The sequence below is a fragment of the Bos indicus x Bos taurus genome, chromosome 11, assembly GCF_003369695.1.
Source record: "Bos indicus x Bos taurus breed Angus x Brahman F1 hybrid chromosome 11, Bos_hybrid_MaternalHap_v2.0, whole genome shotgun sequence".
Classification (NCBI taxonomy): Eukaryota; Metazoa; Chordata; class Mammalia; order Artiodactyla; family Bovidae; genus Bos; species Bos indicus x Bos taurus.
Window position 1 is genome coordinate 95,509,188 of NC_040086.1, and position 14,976 is coordinate 95,524,163.

Below are 14,976 nucleotides of genomic sequence, written 5' to 3' on the forward strand. Positions count from 1 at the left end.
AGATTTTTGCTTGACATAAATTCTCTAAATTTCCAGGCTTTCTGGATAAAATAGTTGACTGTAATGCCATCTTTAATGTGCTCTGCTCTATACTCAAGAAGATCCATCAGGAGCCGCAGAGCACTCCAGACAGGGGGAGGCTCAGGTGAGATGAAACCACAAGATAAAGAGGCAGAGAAAGGAGGCAGGGGGAATATTTAACTCCAAGCTCCTTGCAGGGGCCACTTCTGACTTGTGAGCATCTTGGCAGTCCACATTTACTGTATCATTTTCCCACTGGGTCACTGGACACCAAGCATCAGGTCTTTCTTTCTTATCCAACTCCTACACATGAGTGACATCTGCATGATTACTTACTCTTTTAGGAGGAGAAGTTTTCTGCAGAAATTACTGCCCTTTTGACAAAGAACATTTAAACAGTCCTATTTACCTTTTCTTTCTCCTTTTTAAAAAGAGGATTATTTGCTACAACATAAGGAAAGTACCTGTCTGTGTTTCTGGCTGGCAAACTACTTCCACAGAAGGAAGGTGAACTGGGTTTTTCTGTCTTTACAGTTACACAAGAAGCAGGACTCTGTTCAGTTTTACAGCCAGAAGATTCTTTAGCTTAGGAGAGTGTTAAAAACCCTACTCCATCTAAAACATATGGGCTTCCCTTTTCCATAGGGTAGCTCAGGACAGGTGTATGTTGCTTTAAGAAAGCTAGACATAAAACATTAAAACTGACACCAATACAGATAAACTGTGCAATTACAAAAAGAATTCCTGGCTTTATATCCAGATTCACCACAGGGTTCCTTTAAATGCTGCACTTCCCTGGTGCATTTAGATCTTAGAATCAATGAACATTTCTGTTTACAGAATTTTAAATTTGTTCTCCCATTAGGGTTCTAATAAGCAACATGGTGCAATAAAAAGAGTACAGGCTTTGAGGTCAAAAAAGTCTGGGCTCCAATTTAAGATTCTGTCATTTGCTTACTGGGGCAATTTGGGTAACTTTAACTTCTCTAAGAACTGAGGAAACGGGGGCTGAGAGAGGAAAGTGTATGATTACACATATAGTTATCACAGCTCCTTATTTCTAAGATGCACATTTCCCCCACTTTTTATCATTTTTAAAGTCTCATCTATAAAACAGGCACAATAAGATCTCCCATCTAGGGGTGTTGTGCAGATTAAACAAGATGCTCTAAGTACACAAAGGCACTCAATAAATCAGCTTTAACCCTGCTAGAGTAGATCTTGGAGAAGGATCAGTTTCTCCTTGACACACAAACCCCCTTAAAACATTCTTAATAGTAGTATTGTATATAACTGTCTAGGCCTATCTGGCCTGAAAGTAAGGCCTCTCATGTGAGGTGGCGCGGAGAGAGTCAGAGACTGACCCAGGTGCTGCCAGTCTATTCCAGCAGGTCTGTATTAGGTTACAGGCTGTGAGTCCACACCTCGGATTCCCGGGCTCTGGGCCTGATCTGTGCTTCTCTGTCATACTGCAACCATCAACTCTGTACTGCTTTCCAGTTCTTTCCTCCGTATGTCCCATTCCCTCTTTGGGCCTCAGTGTATTTCACAGTGGTTAGAAGTTTGGATTTTATTCGGAATGCAACTGGAAGTCATTGAAGGGTTTGGAGCAAATATGATCTGATTTCTATTTTTAAAAAACCTCTCTATCTGCTGCTTTGTAGGCAAGAGACTGGAGGGGCCAAGAGCAGAGGCAGGAAAAAGCAGCCAAGGGGCTGGTTCGACTGTCCAGGTGAGGTCTCGGTGATCTGGACTCATTCAATGAAGATGGAAAAGATTGAATTTAGGATATATTCTGGAGGTAAAAAAAGGAAAGACTCGCTTATGTTTAAGATGATGTATGAAGTGAGCACAGGGAAGAATTCAATGATCATTTTCACTACAATTTTTTTGAGGGGAGCAGAGAGTTAACTAACTGCAAAGTAAACGGAAATGTTCTTTTTATATTAAAGCAGTATGCCTTTAACAGCAAGGCTTTGAAAGATACTGCCCTTCTCCAACTCTTCACCGCTTCAGTGTGGAGGTCACAATTCAAATGTCAGTTTCTCTGAGCGGAACTTCCTGACCATCCTAGGAAAGGCAGTGAGTATCTCTGCCTCTCAACTTCTAGCTCTCAGCCCCTTCCGTTTACTCTCCCCTAAGCTCCTCTTCAGCAAGGGCCCTACAGGTCTGCTTCACCACTGTCTCCCGGCCCCCAGCACAGGTCTGACCCAGGGGAGGACATGAGGAGTGAATGTACACACAGCTACAAATACAGTACAGATATTTACATCTTACATGAATTTTTAAGATAAAACTTGAGAATCCAATGATGTCATCACTGGCTGTCCCTCAGACCAGAACCCCACACACCCTGTGTGGGACGTTCACTCGCCTCTCTGCTCCTCGTGGTACTTTAGGGAATAGTGCTTGAGAAGTCCTAGACTAGACTATCCCCTTGGTGACATTCTAGGGGTCAAGTGGAAACACAGTAAGTTAGCAATCAACAATGTGGTCTGTGCCTCCAAATGGAGAAGTTAAGAGGGAGTTCACTTGACAAAGCTAACATTTCTCTCTCAAATTCTAGGTGAAATTTTGTACGAGAAAAGTAGCAATGAGTGCCATAAGTCTTATTAACAATATTACAAGAACTTTTCAAAAAGGATCCTCAGACTAATAAAAAATTGTTTTTCACATTAAAAGGCAAGAACGGACAGGGTGGGAAGGAAAAAAGTTAATATGCTTCTGGTTCAATCTTTCAGCAAATGATAAAGAACACCTCCAAATAGAGCCAGAAAACTATTCTGCTTAGAAAAACCTACTTCAAAGCCTTCTCTCTGTGTAGATCCAGAGATACTTATATTTCTGCATCAATGTTAAAACTGAATTTGTATCTACCTTCATTTCTCAACTGCCTCCGTCATACCCAACATTATACTTTGGGAGACTGGTAATAATATTTTAAACAACAACAAAATACTAAGAAGCTCATTACTGATTTTGAGGATGAACCTGATAAAAAGAGAACCTGATGAACTAAATAAAGCCTTTACTCACTAAATAACAGGTTAGTATTTTTTACTGATTAAATAAAGGGATCTGACAGGCTATTCTTCATTATGTCGAAAACATACCCACCCAACTTAAAGTTAGTAAAGAGGTTTCTCCTAATTCTTCTAAAACCACATTATTCATTTATAATTTTCTTAAACAGCAGGGATTTTTCTGCTAATGCAGGTAGATTCCAAATGTCAAGTAGGTCAGTAATAAAATGAAAAGCCGGAGAGAGAATCTAAAAGAGACATTTAAAAATGGGCTTAAAAAATGGGCCTTAACAGAGAACTGACTGGAACACACTGTGAAAAGATTACTATAAGTTCAGTACATGAATATTAATAGCAAAACCCTGCAGTGTTCATAAATAGTTATGACTTGATGAAATAATTACAAATAATGCAAGTCAAAATTTTAGATCATTATAAGTGTCTGTAATGATATTCTATCCATAAAAAGCAAAATATTTTATAATAAAACCCTAAAGGTTTCCATTGACAAAGCTATTTACCTAAACAAAGAAGAATTCTTTTGCTCAACTATCTACCATCTTCTGAGTTTCAATAAAAGAAAATTGGTGAGGGAATGCTAGAGGGAAGGGCAACAGAGTATTTAAACACTAGGATGGTCATTAAGCCCACAGCCTGATTTAATAAAGAAATAGTTTAAGTTCTCAATTTATTATCATTAAACAGAGAGTTGTATGGTCAGTTGGAAAAAACAGATGAGCGATGTTAAAGGTCTGTGAGGAAGCAGCTCAAGTTCACTGTCAGCCCAGCAAAGGAATTCTGAGACCCTGGTCTAGTACAACTAACCACTGATGCACAAATAGTGTGAGAACTCTTGACCCCACATGGAACATGTTGTCTAATCTTAAGTGGTATTTCTCCCTTCTCACTTTAAGTTAAATAAGAGTAGCAGAGACAAATATTGTTCTGTGCTCAATCTGGTGAAAGCTGTTTGAAGAGAGGGCTGAGCCAGACACCAGGCAGGGCAGACACCTTCTTGCAAAGACTGAGCAGGTCCCTGTGGGAGAGGCTTAGGAAGGGCAGAATGAGAGTCTCTAACCTAGCATCTCCTGCCACCAAGTTCATGACTAAGTTTAGGTGTCAGGATGGGTAAGTAACAAGTACTTCATAGCCAACTGTGAGCACTAACAGACTTTATTTTTTTAAGTAAATGTACTTGTGTTTCTCTCTATGACAGGAGGATTTTCCTCTTCATTAATCGTCCTCCAAAACAAGTCCACTACACAATACAAAGTTCAAAGACACAGAACATACTCTGCCTTTATCGAGCTAACCTTAAATAAACATCCAGTTTCCAAACTGGAGATCCTTCTATTTCCTGAGACCAGACTTAACAAAGCAACAGAAAGAGGTTCTTATTTTTAAAAGCCTTTTGGATCAAGAAAATGGACAGTAATTTATGTAAATGCATCAATCTCAATTGACTTCTCTAGTATGAAAAGGAATAAATAATGCAGATCACTGTTCTTCAGACAACAAGTCCAAACTCTTCACCAGTGATACGGCAAAGATTCTGATGGAAACAGCAGGGACGTGTGCACAAAGGTGAACATAAATAAATGCGTGTATGATAACCGTGGTTGCTGGAGATGGACACAGATAAATAGGTCTGGAATTGGACAGGGACGCTGGAGACAGAGGGAAAGACGCTGGTTCAGCTTATGGCAGTGAGTTCATGAGCTTTCATGATCTAAAAAAATCTGCAACAGCAGAATTTCTATTAAGAAGGTGAAAAAAGTTAGTTCTACCTCCTCTTGGGCAATTCAGAATAAAGCTATCTTAGAATATAATAAATATGTCATCAACTAGTATACAAAAAATTTAGGAACAAAAACAAGAGGAAAAGACCAGGATCCTAAAGGTAGATGAATGCTCATTTAACATTTGTAAATAACTGAAGCTGTTTAAATGCTATTAGATTGGCACCTAGAACCCCCCAAATATCTACCTTCCCCTGGGAAGGAGAAGCTATGCCTCTTCAATCATCTCTTAAATGCAAAGAGGTTTGACCCCCACGCAATGGATAAAAGTCACCCAAAAAATGAACAAAAGAGGTGTTTGGAAAAACCAGAACACCATTCATCCCAGCTAACGACTTGTTCATTATGAGTGATGATGGATAAAGACTTCTCATGCTGAGATGAAATCAAGATTTATATGCATTGTTTCCTCTCCCAACTTGTGGGAAGATCATCATCATTTAATTCTATCTCTGCGGCCAGTGATGGGCATCCAGAGAGCTGGTTATCAAACGGCGCAGTCAGCTGGCAAAAGCCGAAACGTGCAGTTGGCACATCTGGACGGAGCCGCCACAGCCGAGGGTGAACAATGACTCCTGGCAAGCATCCAAATTGCTTGCAGACGCTAGCAGGTCTCATCTACAACCGCCCCTACCAGTATCTCTCTCTCTCTCTCTTTTTTATGAGAATCAGATTTTCATTGCTCCATTCAATTGCTCTCCTCTGCCATTTTTTACAGCTCTTATCGTTCCCCTGGAATATGGCCTTGAGACAGCTCATCCGTGTCCTTCACTGTGTTATCTCGTCTAACTTTTATTAAAACTTCAGCTTTCATCTGAAGATAGCTAATTAAATCTGGAACAGATTATATTCCTCCCCTTAAAAGGAACACAAAACTATTTTCTTCAACCTGAGCCACGCTTTTTTGCCCTTTCTGAAACATAAGCCAAACGTGTTTAAGAAGTCTCATTTGTTTACAAAGCTCAGATATTTGACATGTCACAGACAGGCAGATTTATACTAAAGTTGGCTATGGAATGATAGATCTTTGAGCTATTTCTCAATACTGGGAATATTTTCTTTTCTTGTACCCTTTAAATATTACAGCTAATACCACCAGCTTATTTTCTGTATAACATTGGGTAATAAGGAATTAGTGATTAACAGCTATTTGTGTGTGAGTGATTTCTTAAAAAAAGTTTTTTTGTTTTTTTTTTTTACAGTTGCTCTCATTTGATAAAAATGAAAAAATGTTTTATTCCATACCCCAAACACTAGCAACCAGAAGTTTCCTCCATGGAAAATTATGTGAAGACATGAAATTAAAAGCAGTTTTTCTACATAGCTTTACACCAACCAACAGTTAGCTCAAGTAGCTTTGTCTTAATCTATCACAAATTAATGAAGAAGCTTCCATAAGTGACATGAACACAATATTCTCACATATGCCACTGACCCAATTCCTTCCTTGGGCCCAAGGGCAGCTTAAAAATCACTTTCTGCTGTACATTTGCTAACTGAACCTACCAATGATATCTGAACCAATCCAGCCAGCCATCAAACACCCACCTACATGCACACCCACACCCAGCATTTTTAACTAAGTGTTAAGCTTCTACTGCCAGGATGTGATTTAACTGTCCCACCTGAAATTTTCTGGGATCCTTTTCTTCGCTTCACTGCCTTTAGCAAGATTTCTTTCATGGTGACCTTTGTGTTGTCCACCTGAATAAGGGAGAATCCATGAGCAGCATTTCTGCAGGAAAAGACAAATATTAAATCATCACCAATATTCAGCCAAAGGGATGTGAATGCAGTCTTCACTGAGTTTAAGTATTAATAAGTGTACACTGAAGTGTCAATTATTAAAAAATGGGTTATAAATCTACTTCTAATGAGAGAGAGAGAGAAAAGCATTCTAATATGAACAGTTTCAAGTGAAAGAGAGGGCAGAATTAGGGAAGATTTTTCTGTTTATCTTAAAATGAATCCAGTTGGTCTGTGTGGGCTACTAGCAAAATCCTACAGCAAGGTCTAACAAATGATACACATGGCTTGTGTCAGTAGGTGTCACTGCAGGCAGATACTACCATCATATTAAAGCTCATAGAGCCCTGGAGGGGAAATGTGGGGTGCATGTGTGTGTGCTCAGTCACTTGTGTCCACCTCTTTCCACCCCTATGGACAGTCGCCTGCCAGGCTCCTCTGTCCATGAGATTTCCCAGGCGAGAATACTGGAATGGATAGCCAGTCCCTTCTCCAGAAGATCTTCCTGACCCTGGGATTGAACCCGTGTCTCCTGTATCTCTTGCACTCGCAGATGGATTCTTAACCACTGGGCCACCTGGGAAGCCTGGGTTTCCCTGGTGGCTCAGACAGTAAAGAATCTGCCTGCAATGTAGGAGACCCAGGTTCGATCCCTGGGTCGGGAATATCCCCTGGATAAGGGACTGGCTATCCACTCCAGTATTCTTGCCTGGAGAATCCCATAGACAGAGGAACCTAGAGGTCTACCGTCCATAGGTCGCAAAGAGTAGAACACAACTGAGTGACTAACGCTTTCACTTGGGAAACCCAATGTGGGGGGCACACGGGTGGATATGATAGCCTAAAGCAATTCAGAATAAGGAAAACAAAGACTCCTCCTAGCTGGCAAACAAATAAAGAAGCATTAATTAAAAAAAAAAACAAAACCCCAGAGTCTGTATACTTCAGTAGTCATGTTTTAATCTACTTAGTTCTAGAAGGTCAAGCAAAATATTAGCTGGAGTAAATAACTACAAGACAAAATAATAACACTACTTATAAGCTTCTAGCCAATCACATTTGGGGTGCAGGGTCATCTAGACAGGAAAAAACTGGTAAGGAGCAAGTACCCTTGAAAAAGCAGCCCATCCCTGGGTGAGATATAACTTCACTAAGACCGTTAATTGCAAGAGCAAGTACCACAAACACTACTCACTATGCTTGGGCACAGAAACAAAACAGGCCAATTCCAAGCAGCTCATGTAACAAATGGGACCCAAGTTTCCAACTATGGAACATGGGAATTGCCACAAGGAGTTTGGTTGCCTTCCCACTTCCCCACCAAGAATCTCAAAACGGAACACAGCCAAAAAACATGGCAGAACTTCATACTGACAAGAAATCGGAAAGAAAAGCCAAGCCCCAAGCTAAGCCACGGGAAAGCTTCCCAATGGTAGGACAGGCTGGGAAGGGGCCTTCAACCCAGCTTGGAACCAACCAGGTGGTTGGCTTTCCACAGGAGATGGGAGCTGTTCTCAAAACCAAGGACCCAATTTGCTTCCCTAATACAAAGACATCTCCACCCCCTTCCCTCTCCATACGGCTTGCTGTTTAATCCTTGACATTCCATTTGTTAAAAAGCAAAACCCGATGCTGGTCTAGCCAGCACGATCATCCATTTTAACTTGGTCAAGTTCTTGCTATCGAACAGCAGGCCTGAGAACTGTCAAGCTAATTTTACTGAACACTCTGTTACTGAATCATGCCTGAGCCCCGGCCGTTCTTTACCTCAGAAGCTGGACCCCATCCCAGAACAATTTTTAAAAGTTTATTTTACTGATCAAAGCAAAATAAGAAATAGCTTTTTTTTTTTTTTTTTTGAAAACTATATTTAGGGAGCGATGTAGTAAGTGATACTTTGGCAAGAGTTCTGAAATGTAAAGTGCCTGGTGCATTTATAAACTTGTGGGTATTTGCTCTGGCGCCAGGCCAGTGTGTGTTTGGAACAAACGCCAATCGTCCGCGTTCAGACCTGCCTTCCCCTGCTTTCTCCTCGGAAGTCAGTATGCGCTCCATCTGTGACAATATGTCGGGCGATGGATGAGGAGGACCTAAAAGGGAACACCAGTTCTCGGGTACTCGCAAACTAGTCTTGGGCTGCATCTTGCAAACCTCCAGCTGCTCCGGGTTTCACCTCAACTCTTGCAGATTTCAGTTGGCTTGTAAATTGCTCACGGTTCTCACCTAATCTGCTGCTGGCTGATAGCATTATTTCACAACCATACGTTTATCTTTTCAGCAAAGGCGGACTAAAAGCTCGAAAGGAGGCCTTGTGTTGGGACTAACTTCCATAAATTAAAAGTGTCCTTTTAAAAAGATTTTTGAACGGAGGAAAATCCCTCGTCTGTATTTTTCTGTCATTTTACCAAAACGTACCTGGGTGACAAGGTTAAAGCATGCAGAGGAAATCCCTGACGCTTATCATCCACCGGCATTACTGATAAATTGCGTGGTGGGGGAATAAAGGATTACCTTCTGTATTTTTTCATTACACTTTTCTTTTGTTACAGAATACATAAATCCATTGTGGCACAATGTAATATGTATCACCATGCTACACCTGCGGACGCTTCCGAGCGGCTGCCATGTCTGTGCAGTCAGGAATGATAAGTGAACCACCCGTGAATGTTAACGATAGTGATCATTCTGAGGTAACTCGGCTCTCCATCTTCCTTTACAGCCTCCGCGCTGCAGCCAGGGTAGCAGGGTTCATGAGAGGAAAATGAAAACAACAGTGGAGGGAAGGGGCAGGCTTGGCGCGGAATGTGCCTTCTCAAGTGTGCGGGCGCTGGCGCAGGGGCTCGGCAGCAGCGAAAACCAGCACCTTTTAAAGGAGAAAGAGGTTGTGACCCCTGCGTCCTGCATGCTCAGCCGGACTTAATGAAAGTTTCTTTGGGTCAGCCTCGCACTCCACTTGCTCCTCTCCTGCCAGACAGAACGCCTACCTTGGATCCTGTCCCAAGTCTACGGGACTTAAAATGTTTCTAGGACACCAAGGGGACTGGATCGAGGTGCTTCTTAGAATCCATGGAGGTGCAACTGTTATGTGATGTTCCCATTTAATAAATGGATATGGAGGCTTGCTACCACAATTTTCAGCTTGACTTCCAAACAGTCTGGGTTTTATGCCTCATTTCTTCATATCCAGGGTTTTTTATGGGCTTTCTAAAATGTCTATTGAAATACATCCTTTAAAGCTGCCTTTATTTAATGTTGGGCACTGGGTCTGAGATGGAGGAGAGGATGATCTCGGGGGGAAATGTGTGCAGCAGGCAGGAAGGTGCCAGCCCTGCCTCCCTTCCACACAGCACTGTGTTCCAGTCTCAGGGTGGTGACCCGTGCTGGGGATGACTCGGCCTTGGACAGACAGGCGGGTGGATGGACAGATGGATGGGTTACAAACCCACTCTTAGCTCAGAAACTGCTCCTCCCTCGTGGACAGATGGCTTCTCTTCTGCCCGTGCAGGGCATTCTAGGGGCGGGCACTGGACCAAAGCAGCTGCCCTTCCACGGCCCCCTGGGCTGCTGGTGGTGGGTTCAGGACGAGGCCACCTCAGGGAGCTGACTGAATGCTGCCAGGAATGCTTCAGTCAGTTCCAACTTAGGCCCTGTCAAGTCTCGTAACCACTGAAAAAAACATATGGGCATTTTAAAAAAAGATTACTCACTTGAGGAATTCAGCTCTGTCCCAGTGCAAAGCCACCTGGTTACCAGAGGCAAGTTTTTATACCTGCATTAACCTGACACAAGCATTTCTGCACTAGACATGAACCTAGAGGTGGTGGGGGACAGTGAAGAAGGAGGAGCACAGGTCTGTATCCAAGAAGCTCAGATTCTACTTAGAGGGGCTGAGCTGGAATCAGAACGCAAGTTGGAAGGCAACATATTGGAGAGGAAAACACATGGGCTGGGAGTTCAATACCCTTTGGTTCAGATCCTGGCTCCATGGCTAACTGAAGTTTCATCTTAACACGTGGGAACCTCAGCTGTGTCCAGGAAATGAGGAGGCCACATGCCTAAAGAATTGTCAGAAGGATAAAACAGACAACAAGTGCAGAGCACCTGGAACTAAGGCTGGCAAACAGCAGAAGGAGCTTGCAGTGTTCTTTCTTGTGTGTTCTCCTCGTCCCAAGTTTTCACCCCAAGAGAAGAGGCCCCATTCAGCCCGTCTCCCCTAAACCCCCAGCAGACAGTGCTTATTTGGGGGGATGGATCTCAACCCTCGTAACTGATAACACAGTTTCACTACAATGTGCAATTGGCTGGGCACGGTGGCAGCACTGGGATCTCAACAGTACAGAGCTTCTGGCCCAGGCACTGAAATCCCCCGAAGCTCAGATGGGGACCCTGGGCTCCGGTTTCAAGGTTTTCCTTTTTAAGAGAATAAACTGGAGAAGTAGGTGTGTTCCACCTCAGTTTAACTCCACTTTGGATGGGGTTGGTGGAAGTCAAAAATCATGGTGACAAGGTAGAGAAATCCAGTGAGATTTATTAAGAGCATCTGGATCTGCAGACCCAGATAAGAGGTTATTAGTCAACAAATACAACAATAATAGTAGCATCTACTACTTACTGAGCATGTAGTCTGTACCGGGTGCTGTGGCAGGCCTTTCAGATGTGCATTAACTTATTCTACCCTAAAATAAACACCATTGTTATATCCATTTTGCCGAAACTGAGGCTGGAGACATTAGGGAACATACCTGAGGTCAGTCATCTATTCAAGACACTATTTTGGATTCAGAGATCAACAATATGGTCCCTAACCCAGGTATTAATAGCACAGTCCAGCAGGAGAGAAAGACAAAGAAGTAAAGAAAGAATTACAGTTCTGCGTGATCAGCACAGAGATGAAAGCAAGCTCAGAATGCTGCCAAAACACAGAGGCATTTAACCCAGCAGAATGGGGTGGGGGGGCATCCGAGAAGCTTCCTAGTGGAGATATCTCAAAACGTAGTTGTTTATCTCTACATCATACTGAAAAAATGGTGGCAACACCAGAAGGCAGTGGAGCACAGCAAGTTATAGAGCAGAGCCTGCTTTGGAGTCCAAGTTCTGCCTTCCTTGGGTAAATGATATAATCTCCCGAAGTTAAAGTTTTCTCATCTACAAAAAGAGGATAATTCTCAGACTATAACATTGTTTTCAGGGCTAAATACCAGGCCGGCCAAAACATTCATTCAGGTTTTTCCATAACAGCTTACATCTAAATACTTCTCAAATAGTTAACATAATACTTGTCATAAAAAATACTTAATAAGCAATAGACAGTACAACCATCGGGCTTCCCATGTGATGCTAGTGGTAAAGAACCCACCTGCCAACTCAGGAGATATAGGAGACCTGGGTGCGATCCCTGGGACGGGAAGATCCCCTGGAGAAGCAAACGGCACCCCACTCCAGTACTCTTGCCTGGAAAATCCCATGGAGGGCTACAGTCCATGGGGTTGCAAAGAGTTGGACGTGACTGAAGTGACTTAGGACACAAAATACCACTATCAGCCTTTCTTCATACAAAGAAGTGACATATACAATGATGAGACAGTGACAACAGTCGACATTTACTGAATACGGACTTTGCTCATTTAATCCTCCCAGGAAAGGTGGGTGCTATCATCAGTCCCGTTTTATAATGGAGGAAACTGAGGTCCGGCGAGACTGAGACACGTGCCTGGAGCTGCACAGCTAACAAGTGGAGGAACCAGAACTTGAACCCAGGTTTGCCAGACCCCAAAGCCTGTGTCTGAAACCTCCCTATGGCCAAGGGAGTTTGGGGAACTCAGGGGAAAGAGAGACTTAAGGGAACATATCTTCCAGATTGGAACCACTGACCAGTCTATGGTGAAGGTCAACTTCCACTGTAACAAATTCAGTTTTACTGTAAATGTCCCAACTCTCAGACTCAGCATGTGACCTACAAGACCCCTTTCTGAAAGCCCCTGGAGAAGGTCCTGGTTTCCTGAGCCACAGCCTCAGTTTGTGGAGGTGGGACGAGGCTGACAGGAGCAGTGCCCCCTCCTCCAGCCCTGACCGGTTCATAATCCTGATGAAGACGCAACCCTTTGGTTCCCAGCCTGCTTTGGTCCCAATTCCATGCATGTTCATTCTCGAGCACTTCAAGGTAGAAAATGAAAATATATGAGCGGGAGAAAGCCTTGTAATAACTGCAGCATGCCCGCTTTAAAGCAAGTCCTTCGGGTATATTACTTTATCCATAAAGAGAGTTTACGCTAGTGTGAATGCCACATTTTGGTTCCCCTTGCACTGACAAAAATCTTTTTTTTAAAGATCAAAGTGTATGGTGTGCATATGTGATGTTTGACATTGGACAAAGTACTCTTTTTCAAAACAGACATTTTCCAAAAACATAACTCACTAGACTAATGGGCAGTGAGAAGCCAAAATGACTGCCCCTCCGCCTTCTCCTTGTGTGTCTTTGCCAGAGTCCTTGGGACTTGCCAAATCCGGTCATGCCTGCTTAGCTTGCTCGACTGATTGTGCCAGAAAAGAAAATAAGACACAGATGTATTTGAGCTCTTTGAGATGCCAGTAAGAGAGACAGCTAATGGCTTCATTTCGACCCTCCCCTTCCAGCTGGGCACAGGTGGGGGATAATGAGGTCCCTCTCCCTAATCAAACTCAATTATTTACTACTCTATATAACCGCAAAGACATTCACATTCAGTTCAGAATATAAAACACACCATGGGCTACTTCCAACCACTGCCACTGGGTATTTATAACAAACTCAAGTGGCTAACGGTTTGCCTTGGCAGGAGTTTAAGTGTGTAAAGTTTTGCAAACTGTTTCTGTTCAGATATGTCCTGCTGAAATGGGGTCCCAGGCGGGGGCCCACAACTGTCAGGTCAGTGAACTGCATAACATCTGAGAATGTATTCACCGTGCACTGCAGACAGGATCTGGAAATCAAACGCTTCGTTCTACCGCAACCTTCTGAGAAAGCATCACGTTTTTTCCAACAGCAAGACTGACATTGTATTAATAAACATTACAAGTCACTACCTGACATGTACATAGCAGCAGCTGACAGACTCCAACATAAGCTGAGGGGAGAACAGAGGAAATCAAAATGAGACATAGTAACTAAACATGGCCAAAGCGGGTGGATCATGAAACAAATCACATTAATGTCAGAAACGTGAGTCCCAAACTTTTAAGATTCATAGCAACTGAAGCAACAGTCTGGTATAATTTTTGGGATACCAGAGTAACTTGATGGTTATCTAAAATATGGGCTCTTATTGTAGGAACAAAGCTATCCTGGCACCATTTCAACAGACAGACATTCCAGGGAGCAAAACATACATATTTAGCTTGTCTGACCTTTAAGTTCTTAGAAGTATGTAATTAATGCTTTCCATCTTTATTACTTGCTCCAATATTCCTGTCACTTTAAACAGACACAAAGAAAAATCTTTTCTTTTCTCTAGACAGTAGCTGTTGCCAAAAAGGAAATCAAGTCAGATTTACAAATACAAAATTAAACAGGCTGCATATGTTACGTTTCCATACATGAGGACAATCTGGACAATGAAAATGTTTGCTAATACAACAGAATGAAAAGAAACAACACACAGTTGGTCCTCTATGACTCAAGCAAACAATAAATAACTAGGATAATTTACAGACATATTGTCAGGCCTGATTACAAAGAATACAGGCATCTTTTTTTAAAAATTCCCTGCCCTATTTTAGCCCTGCTCATTACCAAACTGTCTGACCTTGGGTAACTACTTGTCTCTGATCCTCAGCTTATACAGGTGAATTGCTTAAAAGGAATAAATGAGATAACAAGCTATGAGGGGCACCAAACTGAGTGTGCAAAAATGCTCATCCCTCCCCGCCCCCACCACCTCCTCTCCAGACTATCAAGGCAATATCACGTAAGAGCAGGTGAATTTTCAAACTAATGATATCTTTTCATAAAGGTCTGGTCACTTGGGGTATACTGTAAAGAAAGGATACTAAAACCACCGAGACCCTTTCTGAAAAGCCCTCATACAGAAAGAACAATGAATCTAGGGCATACCTCCTGAAAAAGCAGCTAACCTTTCTCTTTATGCAGACAAGAGAAGCCACAGCCATCTTTGGGAGCCCTCTGGGCCACATTGCCCAAGGCAGCCCAGCTTCTGGTACAAGGCCTTCCAACGCTGATCCAGTGGTCCATTTCCCAAACAGCAAAATCCTAACTGAATTCTATATGCTCTGCAGCTTTTGGTTAAAACAGCCCCTTTCCCATTTCCACCTGATATATTAAACACCGAAAGTAAAACACATATGAAAGTGTTAGCCGCTCAGTCGTGTCTGACTCTTTGCGACCCCATGGA

At 42.6% G+C, this 14,976-nt stretch overlaps 1 protein-coding gene across 7 annotated transcripts in view; it reads right to left on the minus strand.

Moving 5' to 3' along the window:
• MAPKAP1 (mitogen-activated protein kinase associated protein 1) overlaps positions 1-14,976 on the minus strand; it is a 233,883-nt gene that overhangs the window by 88,422 nt on the left and 130,485 nt on the right. For all 7 annotated transcript variants that reach the window (XM_027556277.1, XM_027556273.1, XM_027556274.1 and 4 more), the window contains one exon: positions 6,469-6,578. In XM_027556277.1, coding sequence (XP_027412078.1) covers positions 6,469-6,578 — 110 coding nt within the window. The remainder of the gene's footprint in view (positions 1-6,468; positions 6,579-14,976) is intronic.